Genomic DNA, 19,910 nt, shown 5'->3' on the forward strand with positions numbered 1-19,910 from the left:
TACATGAAAAAAAAAAAAAATGTTTTCCCACAACTAAGGGAAACGGTCATGCAACAACAAGCATCACAACAGTAAAAGGAACCTCAAGGTTGTAAATGTGTGCAATTGTTTCGGGCCCCATTCCTGTATTTTGCCTGGGGCCTGCAAATCGCTAAATCCGTATGTCACATGTTTTTTGTGATTCAATCATGAGTATATTAATATCATGCAGCTCAATACTGGACAATCACACGATTCATTAATAAATGTACTAAATCAAATACAGGCAAAACATATGGTTTAAAATTAAGAAATATTGCCTATGAAAACTATTTTGTACATTTAAACTGTACCGTAACACAATAAAGCTCACTTTTCCGTTGTATCAGCTGTGATACTTACACAATTTCTTTAGTTTTTCCAAGATCTTTGCTTCATGTCACAGCAGCACATAGAAACAGAAATGAGGAGATTAGAAGTGAATGAACAGATGAATATATTTTAAATATTAAAAATTTCATTTTTACTTTCACTGAATCAGTGTAAAATACTTACTTATTTCATTTTCACAGCCCTTCGCTTCATGTTACAGCAGCACATAGAAACAAAAATGAGGAACAGATGAAGAAACACTGAGAAGATATTGTGTGATAATCACTGCATCATCTGCATGACTTTATCTTAACGGTCTGTAACAATTACAGTAATGGGTTTCACTTTATTTTGATGGTCCCTTTAACACATTCTGTTGTCTATAAGTAACACTGCACCTTCTTGTCTACTAACTCTCATTAGAGTATTAGTAGAGTATTAGTAGACTGGTAGGGTTAGGGTTAGAATAAGTTGACATGTATTTGCAAAGTTACTTATAGTCAGTAGAGTGTCTGTTGGAGGATCATCACAATTAAGAGTTTGCAGATATGAAGAGGACAGTCCACTAATACTCTAATGAGAGTTAGTTGACACGTAGTTGCAAAGTTACTTATAGTTAATAGAATGTTTAAAAGGGACCATCAAAATAAAGTGTTACCCAGTAATGTTGTGTGTTAAAGTCGCCAGGAAATCAAAACTGCCATTTTTTGTAAGCAATACTGCTTATAAACACCATTAAAAAATATATATTCACTTGTTCCTTTTGTATGTTTTTATATTTTTTGTTTTATATACTCCAAACTATTTTCCAAAATACTGGATAAATGTGTAATGCACTAGACACAGACGTGTTTAAAAATATGCGGTTTTCATAGTTTATTTATGGACTATTGTTTCACAATAAAACTCTTTTGCTGCATCAGTTCTCTTACGAGAGGTTCTCTCGTACGCGTAAGCTAGCTTACGCTACGGGTAAAGTCATCTTTTCTCAAGATATTGAAGCCAAAAATTATCCTTAATTTTGCATTTATTGTCAACGCAGTGCAGAACCCAGCAGACCTAGAGCAGGCAATCTTGCGTGCTCATTGGCTGCCGTGCGGCAACTGCTGCAGCCTACCACTGAGCTTCGCGCGTGACTTTGCACCCTCTACGCGTCACAGCCTGCCAAAATGGGGGTGCCTTAGCGGATAAAAGCCAGGCTCGGAGGCTGCGTCACTGATTTCATCATCTTCAGCGAAGCTCTCCGCATCGCTGGATCTTGAGAGAAAGCCGTCCGCCGTCGAAACTAGCGAACAGCACGCAGAGGAAAGCGCCTGAGGAAGCCGGCCGTCTGCGCCACCTTCAGCCTTCCGTGCCTGCTACGCCATCCGGCACTGACTATCTTTTTGTGCTTGCATTCTGTGAGTGTTCGCCGTTGTCAAGTGGTAGAGTGACTACTCACTCTCTCTCACTAAAAAGAGCGCAAGCGTTTTTATCAAAAATGCCTCGCCTTTCCTACGACTCGTGCAGAGCCCCGCTTAGCGCAGGAGACCGCCATGTGATTTGCGCTCTCTGCCTGGGCGGCTACGTGCACTGTGAACCGCTTCCGTTGTCGACCCTACGGGCTTGACTCAAAGCCTTCACCCCGGACGCTGTCACTCCACCCTCTGGGCCGCGCAAGAAGCGGCACCGTGCGCAGAGGATGCCGGAGCCTGTGGCCACAGTGAAACACTCGCCGGATCGTATCCCGCCAGCCTCACTTACTCCTCCTCCGCCCCTCCCGGATGCCCCACATGTCTCTCACAGAGACCACTCTTATAAAGCTGGATAATGCCGCTCGAGTGCTAGATGTAAAGAATGTGGCCACAAACCTGTGCTCACACCTACTTGCTGTCCGCTCTGTTACACGGCAACAGCCTCACAGCGGCCAAGTTATGAATGTAAGTCACGTGCCCGCCCACAAGCGCTCATGCTTACTGACAAACACTTCGCCCTAGGCTCCGCTCGCACCAAATATCGTCACAAAATGTTCCCCATTCCCAGTAATCGGGTCATCTCAAGTGGTACAGGCAGTTACAGCTGTCAGCGAGCTGCCGTTCCCGAGATCAGAGGGCGCGCGCGCCACGCACACACCTCCGGTTCAGTTTCTCGAGCCCGCAAAGTGCAGCGATTGGAAACCGGAGTCCATTCTGCCCCTAGCTACTGTATACATGTAGAAGCATGGAAGGCTATTCCTGGTATGTCAGAATGGGTGCTGAGCAAAATAAGACAGGGCTATTCACTTCAGTTCGCTCGCCATCCCCCTCGCTTTCGAGCATGGACCGAGACAAAATTGAAAGCGGATGTAGTGCATCTACTCCGCGCAGAAATAGCAAAACTGCTGTGCAAAGGGTCCATAGAACCAGTGCCTCCTTCTCTGAGCGAGTCAGCTTTTTACAGCCGTTATTTTCTCGTACCCAAGAAGGACGGAGCTCTAAGACCTATCTTAGATCTGAGATATTTGAATAAAGCTCTCATGAGACGCCCGTTCAAAGTGCTCAGGACCAGAAAAATCCTCGCGCAAATTCGCCCGAGGGACTGGTTTATCTCTCTCGATCTGAAAGATGCATATTTTCAGATCCCGATAGTCCCCCGTCACAGGCCATTCTTGAGATTCGCCTTCGATGGTCGGGCATATCAATACACCGTCCTCCCGTTCGGCCTGTCCTTGGCACCCCGTACGTTTACGAAGTGCATGGATTCGGCTCTCGCCCCCTTGAGAGTGAAAGGGCTGCGAATTCTGAACTATTTGGATGATTGGCTGATTTTAGCACAGTCAGAGATAGAACTTTTATCTCACAGAACAGTGCTTCTCAGCCATCTGGAAAGCTTGGGCCTCACGGTCAACTGGACCAAGAGCTCATTAATGTCCAGTCAGTCAGTTTCCTTTCTAGGAATAGAACTGGACTCTGTGGCTATGACGGCCCGCCTATCGACACAGCGCGCGCCGTGTTCGACACCTGGCCGCGTCTTTCCAGGAAGGCAGCATCACACCTATGAAGACATTCCAGAGGATGTTAGGCTGTATGGCATCAGCAGCGGCTGTGCTTCAGCTGTGCTTGCTGCGCATGCGCCCGCTACAACGCTAGCTTAACGCCCAAGTGCCTCACCAGGCTTGGGTTTCAGGCTATAGACGAATCAGAGTGACTCAGAGCTGCGTTTTGGCTCTGCAGCCCTGGTTAGCAGGCGACTGGTACCAGCGGGGAGTGACAATGGGGGCTGTCTCACACCGAAAGGTCATCTCGACGGACGCCTCCAACTTAGGTTGGGGTGCCGTCTTCGAGGGCAGGCCGGTCTTTGGCCTGTGGTCAGACCAGGAGAGACGCTTCCACATAAACTGTCTGGAAATGATAGCGGTCGAGAACGCGCTCAAACGCTTCCTCCCGTTCATACAGGACCACCATGTGCTAGTCCGCTCGGTCAACATGTCTGTGGTGTCCTACATAAACCGTCAGGGCGGTGTCAGATCCAGAAGCCTCTGCCATCTAAACGGAATACCTTCTTGTATGGTCTCAGTTCCACCTGCGCTTGCTGAGAGCTGCGCATGTGCCAGGCCACTTGAACGACAGTCCAGACAAACTGTCCAGGAACCATGTTCCCCCAAGGGAATGGTCCCTGCACCCCCAGACAGTCCAGTTACTGTGGCGCCTTTTCGGCAAAGCGAAAGTTGACCTGTTTGCGTCAAAAGACAAAGCTCACTGCCCACTGTTCTTTTCAAAGAACGAGGTTGCGCTGTCCCAAACCTGGCCCAGCCTCCCACTTTATGCTTTCCCTCCGGTCTCTCTGTTACCACAGGTAATCAAGAGGATCAGGGAAACGCGCCACTCGGTGCTCCTCATAGCCCCGCGCTGGGAGAATCAAACCTGGTTCCCGGAGCTGATGCGGCTGTCTCACACAGCCCCTTGGCCGATTCCGGTGAGGAGAGATCTCCTCTCTCAAGCCCGCGGCTCAATCTGGCATCCCCATCCAGAGCGCTGGTCTCTGCACGTATGGTTATTCAACGGATACCCGTTGTCCTGCCAGAAGGAGTGATGAACACGATTACGCAATCCAGAGCTCCCTCTACGAGGCAGCTTTACGCGTCTAAATGGTCGGTGTTCTCCAAATGGTGCGCTGATAGAGATCTAGACCCACGAACGTGTGGGGTCCCGGGGTTACTTAGCTTCCTTCAAGAGCTGTTGGATAAGGGCAGGTCCCCATCCACGCTTAAAGTTTATGTGGCGGCCGTTGCAGCGTTTGCAGCGAGTCGATGCGCGGCCAGTCAGTAGGAAGAAACTAGCTCGTCATTAGCTTCCTTAGAGGAGCTAGACGGGTGAATCCCCCACGACCCCCGTCAGTTCCCATGTGGGATCTTTCATTGGTCCTAGAGGCCCTGAAAGCTTTCCCCTTTGAACCGTTAGACTCCGTGGACCTAAAGTACCTCTCGCTCAAAACCGTTTTTCTGACAGCTCTGTCATCAGTTAAACGTATGGGGGATTTACACGCGCTATCTGTTAGCGCTGCGTGTCTTGAGTTTGGGCCAAATGACTCTAAAGTCATCCTTAAGCCGAGACATGGTTATGTTCCTAAAGTGTTGGGCACCCCTTTCAGAGCGCAGATCATTTCTCTTTCGGCTCTGCCAGCATCCGATAGTGAGGGTGATGTTAATCTCCTCTGCCTAATACGCTAAGCCAGCCCCATTTTGGCGTGGTGTGACGAGTAGAGGGCGCGACGTCATGCCCAAGGCTCAGTGGTAGGCTGCAGCAGTTGCCGCACGGCAGCCAATGAGCACGCAAGATTGCCTGCTCTAGGTCTGCTGGCTGCTGCACTGCGTTGACAATATATGCAAAATTAAGGATACTTTTTGGCTTCAATATCTCGAGAAATATGACTTTACCCGTAGCGTAAGCTAGCTTACACAATACTCGTTCCCTCTTCTAGAGAGAACCGAGGTTACATATGTAACCAAGTACGTTTTAACACTTACCCAGTTCTTCTTCATTGATCTCGGCTTTGTGTTACAGCAGCACATAGAAACAGAAATGAGGAGATTATAAGTGAATAATCATATGAAGAGTAGATACTGTGATTCTTCATGAGCTTCTAAAAAACACTTCTATATCTACATGACTTTATATTAATGATCAGTACAAATTAGGCTAAAGAAATGTATGATGATGGAAATAATGTATATTGCATACAACATCAGTTAAATCCATTATTAATGTGATTTAACAAAATAAACAATGCAGTAACACTTTACAAAACAGCTCCATTTAATAACATTAGTTAACTACATTATTTAACATGAACAAGTGCATACTTAACTAATGGGACTATATTATAAAGTGTCACCAACAATACTTATCCATGAATTTATTGGTTAATATTAATTTATATATATTTTAAAATTACTTCAGTGATGTGATGTTTTTATATTAAGATTAAGCTAGTTCAAGATCAAGTTCATTTATTTATATAGCACATTTAAACAGCCGCTTAGACAGACCAAAGTGCTTTACAGAACACACAAATAAGAAAAGTAAAAACAGCAAAACAACCCATAAAACGCATAAAAAGCAGCAAAGCTACGAGTAGCCTTGTCAGAGACTCAATTGTAAAATAATAAAAATAAATAAAAAAAAGAGATCAATATGCTAAAGAGAACAGGTGGGATTTTACCAAAGACTTAAAGATAGAAAGGTTGGGGGCCGTTCGGATCTCTAGGGGCAGGGTGTTCCACAGACGAGGCCCTGCCACTGCAAAAGCACGCTCCCCTCTACGCTTAAGTCTGACACGAGGGACTACCAACAGAGCCTGGTCGTGAGACCTTAGGCTTCTGGACGGAGCATATGGATGAATAAGTTCGGAAAGATAGACTGGAGCTAAGTGATGTAAAGATTTGAAAACAAATAGAAGGATTTTAAAATCTATTCTCTGCCGGACTGGCAGCCAGTGTAACGATTTAAGAATTGGAGAGATATGGTCATATTTGCGACAGTTGAGAATAAGTCTAGCCGCAGCATTTTGGACCAACTGAAGACGGGCAATTTGAGAAACTGATATCCCACAATAAAGTGAATTGCAGTAGTCTAGCCTACACGTGATGAATGCATGAACCACCATTTCCAAAGTTATCGGCGTAAGAAAGCCTTTGATTTTAGATAGTAAACGAAGTTGGTAGAAACCGGAGCTGATGACAGCTGATATGTGTTTGTCAAATTTTAAAGACTGGTCAACAAGAACACCTAAGTTCCGCACTCCTGTAGACTTAAAGGGAGATAGGCTCCCCAAGTCTGGGCTTATACACTGGGACCTTTCACTCGGGCTGAAAACAATGACCTCGGTCTTATCATCATTTAGAGAGAGGAAGTTTCGAGCCAGCCATGCCTTCACCTCCTCTAGGCATAGCAGAAGAGAGTTTAACGCTGCAGGATCATTTCTCTTGAATGGAGTGTAAATTTGGGTGTCGTCCGCATACAAATGAAATGATACACTGTGTTTCCTTAAGATAGCGCCCAACGGTAGCATGTATAGAGAAAATAAAGAGGGAGCTAAAATGGAGCCCTGTGGAAGACCACAGGTTAGAGGGGCCATGGAGCTGGAGAAATTACCCATCTTAACTAAAAACTTTCTGTCAGAAAGGTACGACCGAAACCATGACAAGACAGAAGCTTTTAGGCCCACCTCAGTCTCAAGTCTAGTCAACAGACAGTAGGGTGGTCAACGGTGCCAAAAGCTGCCGAAAGGTCTAAGAGAACTAGAACCACAGAATCACCAGAATCAGTGGAGATAAAAATGTCGTTTAGCACTCGCAGAAGGGCGGACTCAGTGCTGTGGGCAGTCCTGAACCCAGATTGAAAAGCCTCATAGATACAGTTGTTTAAAAGAAACTAATGGAGTTGATTAAACACGATGTTCTCCAATAACTTGGAAATGAAAGGCAAGACAGAGATAGGTCGGTAATTTTGTAAAATAGAGGGATCCAGTGAAGGCTTCTTGAGCAGAGGAGTGACCGTAGCCACTTTGAGATTAACTGGAACAGAGCCCGTATTGAGACACTTGTTAAAAAGAGATACCAAACCTGGACCCACAGAGTTGATGATTAACTTTAGAAATTTCGGCTGAATGATATCATTTGGACAAAATGAAGGTTTGAGCTTGGCGCTCACATCCTTTAGTGTCTGGAGGTTGATAGGATCAAAAACCTCCCAAACACAATTAGTAGGTGACACGAATGGGGGAGAGTTAAGTTAGGGCAGACACTAAGTCTTAATTTAGTGATTTTGTTAACAAAAAATCTCTGGAAATCTTCACATAGAGCATCCGAGGCGACAGACAATTTAGAAGAAGGCTTTATAACAGACTGAATGACTGAAAACAAGACCTTTGGGTTAGAGTGGTTGGATTCAATTAAGTTAGATAAATATGCAGCTTTAGCTGACTTCGCAGCCTTCTGGTATGCTGTAAGAGCGTCTTTGAACAAATGGAAGGAGACAATTTGCCTGTCGCGTTTCCATTTGCGTTCGGCCGTTCTACAAATTTGTCTTTGGTGACGAGTGTCAGAGTTTTGCCACAGATCAGATTTTGGTTTGGATTTGTGAGGCTTGAGAGGAGCAGTCACGATAGCTACCTTAAGCCAGGCAGAATTTAAAAGGCTGAAATGTTGGTCCGCATCCAGGTCAGATAGTGGTTGGTCCAGGTCCAAGTGTGAGCATAGTTCAGCAAAGCACAGGTCGAAGTTAATGCTGAACTGTGGAGAGTAGACCCGCGACATAACAGGTGCAATAGTGGGTTGAGAGAGCTCCGGAAGAGACAGTGAGAATAGAATAGGCTTGTGATCAGAGAGCAGAAAATCGGAGAATACAATACCAGTGACATCGATCTCGTAAGATAACACAAGGTCAAATGTATGGCCCTGAATGTGCGTGGAGTTTTTGACCCACTGCAGTAGATTAAAAGCATCTATTAAGTCAAGAAACTCCTGCGACAAGGAATTTGAATGACAACAGAGGTGAATATTAAAATCTCCCACCAAAAGGAAGCGATCATAGTTTGTGGCAATATTGTCAATGAACTCAGTAAATTGCTGTATAAAACCATTAGTGGAGTGTGGAGGACGATATATCACCCCTAGGCAGATGGGACCATTCCAGTCTAGGTGGAGAAGCTGAGATTCAAAGCTGGGGAAAGCCGTTGCAGGGACTAGCCGGCAGCGTGAGGAGAAAGAGTTATTTAAAACAGTTATAATCCCACCCCCACGACCACTCGGACGAGGAGAGTTAAAAAATGTACAGTTTGCTGGAACCAGATCTGAGAAGGGACTTAAGTCACCGACCTTTATCCAGGATTCTGTGATGAACATACAATCCCAGTTGTGTGAGGAGTAGAAGTCGTTTAATAAAAAGGTCTTATTCACCGCAGAATGTGCGTTGATTAGTGCCAGTTTGGGTGGAGGAATAATCACGCGAGATGACGGCGCCTTGCTCAATGAGTGCAGATTTCCGTGATTAACTCCGTCCTGCCGGGAGCAGAGGCCAACACTGCGGAGATCAGCCCGAGTGACAGGACTCAGATGTAGGGGGAAAACAGGACGAAGACATCGGTAAAGCGCATTCCGCGGGTGCCAGGCAGCAGAGCTGCGCCGAAGCAAACTGCCAGCTTGTAAAAAAAGTCTTCAGTTTCGTGATGTAACCTCCGTGTGTTCCTCGTTTCCTCCTTCGCTTTCTCCGCGTGGTGTTTAGTGGCCACCAGCAGATATCGTGCCGGAGGATCGTTCGGGAAGGCTCGTCTGGATTGTGGAGGGGGCAGCCCACGTCCACTGTGTATAAGTTCGTAAGTGAATCACAAACAGAGATACGGATGTCAAGGAGAGCTTGACGGGCATATACTAGTCGCGAACAGCAGATAAACGACAGATCTGACATGCAGAGAAGAAAACACAAGAGCAACAGACGGCAAGCCAAACACATCGGCGCCATCTTGCCGTACATCTTAATTTAAGGCATGAAGAAAAGAATTTCAAACAATAAAGCAAAGTTTTCTGTTGCTGTATCAGCTTTAATACTTACACACGTCTTTAGAAAGCTTCGCTTCAAGTCACAACAGCACATAGAAACAGAAAAAAGGAGATTAAAAATGAGCAATCAGGTGAACATGTCAGAAATACTGAGAAAATACTGTGTGATTCCCCCACCCCTACAAACAAAATTTTTCTTTCGTGTTTTTTTAACTGAATAAAAAAATACTTTTTAATCTCACATCTTCTGACTGTGATTTGCGAACTGATTTAACAGGTTAATTGAAAATAATCAGCTCGTTCAAGAATCAGACACGGGTATGGACGCTTGTTTCCGGTGCAGTATATATATATATATATATATATATATATATATATATATATATATATATATATATATATATATATATATATATATACGTATTTATAATTGTAATGGCAAAAAAAAAATACTTTTTTTCTCAGAATTGCAAGTTTATATCTTACAATTCGGACTTATAAGATGCAATTGCGAGTTAGAAAGTCAGAATTGTGAGTTTTTAATCAGGCATTTCTGACTTTATAATTCACAATTGTGAGTTTTAAAAAAAATGGTAGAATTGTAAGATGCAAACTCACAATTGTTAGGAAAGAAATGGCAGAATAGTGCGATAAAGAGTGAAAATTACCTTTTTGTATTTTTTTTTTATTTAGTGGCGGAAACACTTCCATACACGGGTGACGATTTCCAAATAATAATAAAAAAATGACTAAACTACAGTAACGAAATAAAAATAAATAGTTAATGTCTACCACTGGTTGTATATGATTCAGTCATCAGTATATTAAATCCATGCAGCTCAATACTGGACAATCACAAACTTTATTAATTATTTATTTATAAGCAGAATTTGTGGCAAAATTAAAAAATGCTTACTATGAAAAAATCATATTATACATTTAAACTATGCGTATCAGCTGTAACACTTACACAATTGCTCTAGTTGTTTAGAGATCTTCGCTTCATGTCAGCAGCACGTCGAAAACAGAAATGAGATAAGTGAGTTTGTTGTAAAATCAGCATTTAAAACAGAGTGATTCACTCATAAGTACATTAATGTCATGCAGCTCAATACTGGGTAATCACACACTTCATTACTGCACTAAATCAAACAATCAGAACTTGGGGTGAAAATTATAAATATTGACCTTGAAAATTCATTTAAAATCTACAGTAGCATAATAAAGTAAATTTTTTTGTTGTATCAGCTGTAATACTTACGTAGTTGCTCTAGATGTTTCGAGATCTCCGCTTGATGTCAGCAGCACATCGAAACAGAAATGAATGAACAGATGAAACACTGAGAAGATACTGTTTGATTCTTCATCATCTGCATGACTTCTGTATGACTTACGTATGTGTTTTTTGAGTTCAGAGTCTCTGGGTCGACAGTAAATCCCAACACCAGCAGCCACAGCCGCAGCCACCAGCATCAGAACAACACATATCCCTGCCACAGCACCTGGAGCAAGACCTGGCACTGAAGTGAGGAAGAGACACCTGAATTAACTCAATTATTAGTAGACGCTAGTGTTTTAGAGCTGTACTGAAAGAATAAAACAACTCACCAGAGACAGTAACAGTGAATTTTTTTAATAAGATCCTTCTGTCACTAATGATCTTTAGTCTATATTCTCCAGCATGTTCAGGTTCAATGTCATTGATGGTTAGAGATCCAGTCACAATGTCCATCTTAAGTCTGTTTCTAAATCTCCCATCCTCACCATCATACTGTGATGCATGATTTTCTTCTGTATCACCTTTAGTGATTAGAGATCCTTCAGCTCCAAATCTCCACAGTATTAGATCACGTTTCTGTAGTTTAGTGTCAATGTGTAGAGTCTCAGAGTTTCCCTTTGTGACTAACAATGCCTTTATTTCATCATTATCTTCGACAGACTTGAGTGGAGATTCTGCAAAAAATAATATCTCATAATGTCATAACTGTTGGTTATTTATTTCAGCCTGCATATTCTCACAAATAGAAATATAACGGTATGAAAATTTCAAATCACGATTATCAATATTATCACGGTTTTGTTCAAATGAGATGAAAATATTTGAAAAGAACTGATACACTGAAAAGTTTTATATTTGAAAATCAACAAACAGCAAATAAAATGAAAACTTTTTTTGTGTTCAAATTTACAAAATGTAGCCAACATAATGAGCGAGTATCACTACGATACGCCTAAAATAAGGGTCAGGTCGCTGCCGCTGTGGAGGAGCACAGTAGCTGCGTGACTCGTTTCCATTACCCTTCAAATTGCGTACATTGAAATTGTGAATTGAAAATACGCACAGTGGTAACATGTCAATATCGCAAAAACTCCCATATATCGCAAAAAAAAAAATTACGCTCGCATGAGGTCTCGGTTACTGACGTAATGTCTGTTCTCTGAGAGTAGGTAATGAGTATTGCGTAAGTTAGCTTACGCTATGGAAAAACTCCTTTTCTCGAGAATATTGAAGTAAATTTTTTAAAATGCAATTTTATTTTAATTTTCTTGGGCGAAGGTAGCCAGACAGACCGCAGGGTGGGTTAGCTCCATTTTATCACATTCCGGGCAGCCGCCCTTAGCAAGTGCAGCTTCCGCGTGGTCATGGCCCAAACAAGAAGCGCAGAGGATGGGACGATCTCCGCCGGAGAGAGGGCCTCTGCACGAGGCGCAGGAGACCCGAGGCATTTGAAATAATGCCTAGAAACTGCTCTTTTAGAAGAGTGAGTCACAACGCCGAACACACTATTTGCTTGTGAAAGATATAGCACGCCGGATGGCAGAGCAGAACAGTGGGGTGAAGGCGGCGTCCAGTTGAAAACCACGAAGCCGACGTCCTCAGAACTGCTTAGCAGGTTCGTGTTCTACTGAAGGCTTTTCGGCGGCGGCGAGGCTTCTCATCCGGAGGTCAGCGAAGTGAAACTTGCTGATGGAGATGAAATCTGAATTCTATGGCAAAATGGTGGCTTATATTGCTATAAGCCACGCCCATTCTGGAGGGCTCTGACGTGCGTGAAGCGTCCTGATTGGTTCACGCATCCTAGTCGACTCGCCATAGGTTCGTTCAGTTGCCGTAGCACAAGCCAATGAGCGAGCTAAGGTGCTCAGCTGAATGTCTGCTATGCAGCTGCACTGCGTTTTAAAAAAAAATGCTTTAATATTCTCGAGAAAATTTGTTTTTCCATAGCGTAAGTTAACTTACACAATACGAGAGACCACTCGAAAGGGAACAGTTTTTTTTCCTATTTACAGGTCACCTGACGTAAGTAAAAGTCGATAATTCTTTAAGGATGAAGCTGAGACAGAGTTCTTTATTAAACTCATAAAGACAATAGAACTATGGGAATACTGGATTCTAAACCACAAAGAAATGCCACAATCAAGAGCTTGAAGCAGAAATGATTAAGAAACACCCAGAAACACCTCATATGAGCCGCTCACAAGTATAAGGGGCTTTCCTTGCTATTAATGCTTGGAAAACATACCTACGACTCCTTCCATTAAAAATAATGGCTAGTGCGGTGACTGAGATATACATAAACCTACCAACATCCATTGCCATAATTGTTGGAATGACTTATTTATCGCGAGAGGAAAAAACTACGTTTCAGTCGAATAATATTGGTAAATGGAAACTGTCATTTCGCAATAGTTTTTTATCAACATTTGGAAAATATCGCAAAAGATTTGCACACATTTTTAATGAAAATGCAGTTAAAGACATTAACAAAGAGAAGTTAGCTACCCATGCAAAAGTTACGTCTTGCAACATTAAATTATATGACCGTCGTCAATCGCAACATATTATAATAACATCAATGTATCTTTTATCACCGCGAACGCGCTCTGTCGTGTCATTCAAACGCAACTTGCCTACTCACAAAGAAGTTCAGATTTAATTTACTCACCTTTCACAAAAACTTTGAATTTCTTGGATTTGGTCCTTACACTGCTGATACTCTCTACTTCATATTCACCAGAGTGTTTGATTCTGATGTTCCAGATGGTGAGAAATCCAGTTTGATCCAAATTAAGTCTGCCACTAAACATCATCATCAACTTCACATCACTATATTCAACTTTGCCAGTTGCTTTGTTGATTATTGCTATCCTAGTCTCATTAACTTTCCACTCTGCAATACCATCTTTCTGTGTTTCAGTAAAATCAGCCTGTAGAGTAAGAGAATCTCCCTCGATCACAGTCTTCACTTCATCTGGATCAACATTAAACACACCTGCAGAACAAACGGAAACACGAAGAGATGTAACATGTATACATTTACCATGGGCTTTACCTTTTATCAAAAATCAACAACTGCCAGAAAAACATATGGGATAGTTCACCCAAAAATGAAACTTCTCATCATTTACTTAACTTGTTGATCCAAACCTGTATGACCTGATTTTCTTCTGTTGAACACAGAAGATATTTTAAAGAAGTGTGTTAACCAAACAGTTGACGGTAGCCATTGACTTCCATAGACTTTATAGAAAAAAATGTAGTACATCAAGTTTCCATGAACTTTTTATGAATCATGAAAAAAGTAATGCAGGTTCCAATAAAATATTAAGCAGCAGAACTGTTGAATCTGAAATTCATAGTAAATCAGCATATTAGAATGATTCCTGACACTGAAGACTGGAGTAATGATGATGAAGATTCAGCTTTGCACCACAGAAATAAACAATATTTTAAATTATATTAAAATAGAAAACCATTATTTTATACTGTAATAATATTTCACAATATTAGTTTTTTTCTGTATTTTTATCAAATAATGCAGGCTTGATGAGCATAAGAGACTTCTTTCAAAAATATATCAAATAGTTCAGTGAATGTGGCAACAATAACTCATGAGCTAAAAGTTTTTGTTTTTTTTCTAAACATTGTTACTACACACATAAAAATATCCTTAAATGAGCCTTCCTCCGCACTGGACAAAATACATTGATCTCCAGGCGCAGGCAGATGAGAGACAAGTCCTTTTTTACAAAGTGCAAAACCCGATTTTAATTGTCAATAACTTCAATTTTACACACCAGCTGCGTTTGCATGGACCCTAATAATCTGATTGTAATCAGACCAGTAGCACAACCGGAATAAAAAAGTCACATGTAACCACGTCAATCAGAATGAATGGCCATATTTGATTCAAATTTCATTCGGATTGTAAGGGGTGGTTTCTTCCTTTTGTAATCCGATCGAGAGAACATGTAAACACTTGATCAGATTGAAAGCTGAAACTGAAAGGACTACGTGTGTGCAAAGACGTAGAAATAGCTTAATAGAGTATGACAACGTCACTCCCGCCAGTCCTTGTTTCAGATTCTCATCCAGACAGGAATGGGCGTTTTTACTGTTTAATAACTATAAGCAGCACGGCACAATGGTTCATGTGCTCGTCGTTGCCTAATTGGGACCAGGAATAGATAAATATTAAGTCTGCTTTTTAAAACAAAGAAAAAGGATGGTTAGTATGCAACAACAGAGGGAAACTCTGTATGTTTGTGCAGTGTGTGCATGTCAAAAGAAGCAACAACTTTCCATGGATGTAAATGTAGCTACTGTATTGTCACCAAATTCAGTTTACATATCAATGGTCTCCTTCTGGTTACGATGATAGCACAAGTACATCTCGGAGACGTCTATTTGATGTCTGCATTTACATCTGCAATAATGTTGCATGACATACCGTTACTAGAAAGGAAAATTAGAAAGTTTGTAAAAAGAAATCGGATGTGATCCAATTTGGGTCCATACAGGTCTTAAAGGGCCGGACCGGCAGCCTAAATATTCTGTGTTAGACAAATCTAAAAATAGACAATAACCCAATACTTGACTGAATAATTGTATTTTATCTTTGTTTTTAAAAATAAGCAAAAATACATTACACAAAAATTACAAACAATATGACAAATACTTTCAGCTACAGTAGGTCTATTTAATAGTAGCATTCAAAAAATAAATTAAGTCTTCTCTCTATAAATTAACCATAGACTGATTTTTAATAAATAGATTCACATTCAATTTCTGTTTTGTTATTATAAAATAACATTTAAAAAATATTAAATGACTCGAAATATCACAAAAATAAGATTTTGGTCATCCCGAACGTGTTTAGAATTAAAAGGTTAGCGAATGTTAACATGATTGATAATTGATTGATTGAAAATGTTAACAAACCTCACTGTAAGCGCTTTTGTAAGACTGGAAAAACTGGGAGGACTTTAAGAGAGGGCCACTCTCTAAGAAAACAAAGGAAATTAACATTTGAACTCCCCCTCATGCACTATTGAGACGAAGGTCTCACCTCCCTCATCCTAATCTACATTTGTCTCCCCCATTCTTCATCCTGGCAGAGATCTCCCAAACTCACACAATAATCTAAATGGTTTAATGTGAATGATTATCATCGAGTTTTATACATGTTTGGTATTATTTGAAATGTCTCGGTACGACTGGTACAAATGTCTCATTCCCAAAGAAGTAAACCAAAAGGTAATAAAGTTCTTAGGAAGTTTAGAAATATCTTCCACACCCTCCAACACTGGAGGGTGTGTCTTTGAGTTAACAACTTCGACCATTTGACTGAATGCTAATTTTCCACTGCTAGCAAATGGTGACTTACAGGTAAATTTCCACTGTGAATGATGTTTAGATTTGAAATGAGGTCTGAGTATATAATGAAACGCAGCGAGAGCTCAGGGCCTTTTCTGTATCTGAGATCGGCCCGTGAGGCTGAGAGTTGTGAGACTCTCACCCTCACTCATTTCTTGTCGGGTAAACTTTGTTCTTTTTGTTCTAGACCATTTGATGTTTTGCATTGATTATCTTTGAATTGATTATGAAATTGTAATGATACATTTAACTGACATATTAAATTGTGATATTTGATTATTCTAATTGAATTTGACATTATTTTCATTCAAGAGTTTAAATAGAATAATAAAACATTCGCTCACATTTAATGATGCACAGATATCATTAAAACCGTTTACATTTATTGAGTCAGACGAAATAACTTGTTAATACATATGAGAAAATGTATTGCATTTAACCAAAAATACTTTGCCGCGAGAAAAGACAGTAACACGCAGAGACCTTCACCGCTAATTCGAATACCGCCATTGGATCGATTACTATTATTATTATTTTTGTAAATAAAGGGGAGGGAATGGTCAAAAAGGCAGAAACATGCTGGTCGAGTGAGTTTTAGTTTTTTTTTTAAATATATAATTTATAAAGCTTTTGCATAATTTTATTACTTTATATTATCAACAATATTGAATAACAAATGCCATCAAATCCAGTCCATCCACACAACAATACTCTCCTGCTGGTTAAACTACAACACAATCAAATCTCATAAAATTATGCAAAAAAAACTTTTCTTTCAAACTAAATGATGAGGTATAACCAGTAGGAGACCACTGATGTGTAAACTGAATTTAGTGGCACTGCAGTGTGTAACATTGAAGTTGATCCGGGAAATTCGAATCTGTAAAAATGTTGTCAACTGTACTTCCTTTAAAGCAGAACATTTCGTTTGTGTTTGGAGGATACGTTCCTATAAAATTCTAAATGAATGAGTCAAGCACATCATCAATCCTAAGCCTAATATGTAGTTTAAAATGCGTACTTGATAAGCAAAGGCGTTTAAAGACCGCACTTGTCACCTGCCAGGTAGAAAGAGAAACCGAAAGCATTACAGAAAACCAGAATTCAAACACTTACCTTCTATAACGAAGCAAAATACACAAATAGAAAACACCTTCTTCATTTTGTTGAGAAGTTGAGTTTAATAAGGACGATTGTGGCAATCAATCTCCACCGTTGTGTCTGTATGTTTTGAGTGTTTGAGATTTCTGAACCGCACCCACCGCCGAAATCCCGCACTGCGCCTGCGCAATCGCTCCTGTGACTGGACCGTCTTAAATGTTGTTAGTTTGGGGGAGAGCTGGGAAAACAAGACCCAGATTAATGAATGGCATTGGATATTATATATGTTATGTTGTATGATTAATATGTGTAATGATGCTGAAGATTATATGATTATTATGTATAGCCTACTGTATACAAATATAAAGTAATTCATGTTAATACTCACCTCCGGAAGCACATGGTAGACTCCATGTGTGAGTGTGTGAGTATTTCTGTGTGTGTTACCTTTTTATAGTGATGGTTGAACAAAGCTATGTGAAGCTCTGAAGCTTTCCTATCAGTTTGTACCCTTAAAGGTGCAGTATGTTATTTCTCAAAGTATAGAGTGTTTTCACTACACGTCATCAATCCGGAAGTTGGCCATTTTGGAGGCACTGAACGTAAACAATGCCACTGAACTGAAGGGACTTGCATATTTGGCTGATTATTGCTGCTGAAAAATGGTCGTGTTTTGGTCTGTACTAATCGGTCGCACCTGGAAAAAAATATTTTGAGTTCTATAGACTGCCAAAAGTTAAAGGGAAGAGTGCAAAAAACTGATGAAAGAAGGCGTTTGTGGTTGAGATAGGCACAACATTAGCCACATGTGTAAATGAAGCGTTGACTATGGCTAAAATGTTGACGTAAGTAGTTAACTATGGCTACATTCACACTGCCAGTCCAAATCCGATTATCTTTGTATCCGATTGGAATCTGATCTAAAATGATTTCCACACTGTGTATCGCAACTGTTCAGATCCGAGTTGTGTGTTCATGCAGCTCTTTGGCAATATGGTAATGACGTTGCATTGATGGAGAGGTTTGCAATAGAGATGTTGTCTTATTTAAATTGTACAACATGGAAATGTGTAGCTGCCGCGCTGGACTCCTGCGTCTCGAGCTGCAGAACTGTAGGAACTGTGGCTAAAATTGTAAGCCACCGTTATGGCGATAAGTGTTTGCTTTAGTTGGGCTCTTAATCCTTATACTTTAAGTTTAAGTTTTGTTTGTCTGCTGTTATTGATTTATTACAGTCAAATGACCAAAGACAAGTGTGATCTGATAGTGTTGGTTATGATTTGACATAATCATGCTGTGATCTGAAAAATGAAACTCATTCAGATGATCTGGTTTAACTTGATAGCAACAGTTTAGTGGTTATACAGCATATGATAATTGAATTTTTCTTATAATCCAAAACATTTATTAAAAATTGTTCTGATCAAATCACTTTTAAATGCATTAATTTAGAAACACAGTAATCAATAATCAGCCTGTGAATCTCAACCGTGGTGACAATAATAATCCTTGTTGCCACCAATCACAACTCATTAATGGCTCCCATCATGCATTGCGGTATGAATAAATTATGATCTGAATTGTCTATGTAATTTACTTCTCCTAATTGAATATTCTGCTTGTCACCATTGTTGAGATGCATAGACTGAATCTTGATGTCTGTGTGTGCCTAAAAGAAACATATTTTTTTATAACTTTTAAAAATCCTTTATATTATATCTCAAATTCTGGATATTTATGCAGAATCTCAGTTATGCTGTAACCAACAGCATAAATCATACACATTTAGTTCAAATGATGAATGTCATAATATAACCATCAACATTAGATCATTCTTTTTCTTTGTTCATCTGGCAGGTATAACTTCGATTCAACAGCCGATCAAAATCTAAAGTTAACAATATAAGGGTCAAGAGACCAACTAAAGCAAACACTGATCGCCATAACGGTGGCTTACAATTTGTGATTTTCTCCTTCAGTGATTCTGCTTTAGGTGTCTTCAATAATGCTCAATCATCACTCAATTAATCACTTAATTATCTCATTAGCTTGAACACTCTGTAGAGTGGAACCATATGCTCTTTGAGCAGTGCTGATTTAACACTTTTTGCTGTGTACTCAGATTTCAGCAACACACTCACATAAAAAATACAAATTACATATTTTGTATTTTGTATTTGAAATACGTATATAATTACTTTTGAGTATTTTGTAATTAAAATACTTCCCATCTCTGAGTGCAGTATAAATTGCAAACATGCTTGTGTTGGGCACGTGTTTGGTTGTAGACATTTTAGAGGAGGTAGATGCTGTGTATTTAAAGTCATGTTTATTTGTAAAATATGTTATTTTTGTATATAAATCAGTATTACAGTGGAACTACTTGATAGTTTTTATTTGTAAATTAGCAACAATTTTTTAACCATTGCACAGCACCACTTTATCACCGATAATTTTGTATAACTTTGTAGTTTGTTTTATGACAGAAGTTTGTGAGAACAAATGCAAGTTTATATTTTCTTTCAGATTATGTAATTTCTCTAATAAAGTCTGTATCATAGAATTAACTTCTTTCTGTTGTTATTTTGTAGATGTTTGTTTTGAACATAATTTAGTAAAACTGCTGTTTTAATATAGTATTGCTTTAATGTAACTGTAGTAGAACCATGGTATCAAAACCATGTTTTTTAAAAATACCAGTTACTACAGTCATGGTTACTATGGTTTTACTGTAGTATTAATGTTGGTTTTATTATGACAATCATAATTTGAACAATCATAAGA

The 19,910-nt window shown here is 40.2% G+C and overlaps 1 protein-coding gene and 1 long non-coding RNA gene across 2 annotated transcripts in view; both read right to left on the bottom strand.

The window, feature by feature from the left end:
- LOC143746090 (uncharacterized) overlaps positions 1-17,304 on the bottom strand; it is a 48,316-nt gene extending 31,012 nt beyond the window's left edge. The window contains exons 1-4 of the mRNA XM_077237822.1: positions 17,142-17,304; positions 13,315-13,641; positions 10,976-11,320; positions 10,762-10,887 (exon numbers count right to left, since the gene is read on the bottom strand). Of these exons, the coding sequence (XP_077093937.1) occupies positions 10,762-10,887; positions 10,976-11,320; positions 13,315-13,641; positions 17,142-17,187 (844 nt within the window). The 5' untranslated portion in view covers positions 17,188-17,304. The remainder of the gene's footprint in view (positions 1-10,761; positions 10,888-10,975; positions 11,321-13,314; positions 13,642-17,141) is intronic.
- On the bottom strand, positions 348-9,696 carry LOC143746138 (uncharacterized). The gene is made up of 4 exons (XR_013206451.1): positions 9,420-9,696; positions 5,336-5,359; positions 535-558; positions 348-411 (listed from the first exon to the last, which is right to left on the bottom strand). It is a non-coding gene; the product is annotated as an uncharacterized LOC143746138 (long non-coding RNA).
- Positions 17,305-19,910: the final 2,606 nt, after the last annotated feature.

The sequence above is a fragment of the Siphateles boraxobius genome, unplaced genomic scaffold, assembly GCF_051911475.1.
Source record: "Siphateles boraxobius isolate OS27281-9 unplaced genomic scaffold, OSU_SipBor_1 21, whole genome shotgun sequence".
Classification (NCBI taxonomy): Eukaryota; Metazoa; Chordata; class Actinopteri; order Cypriniformes; family Leuciscidae; genus Siphateles; species Siphateles boraxobius.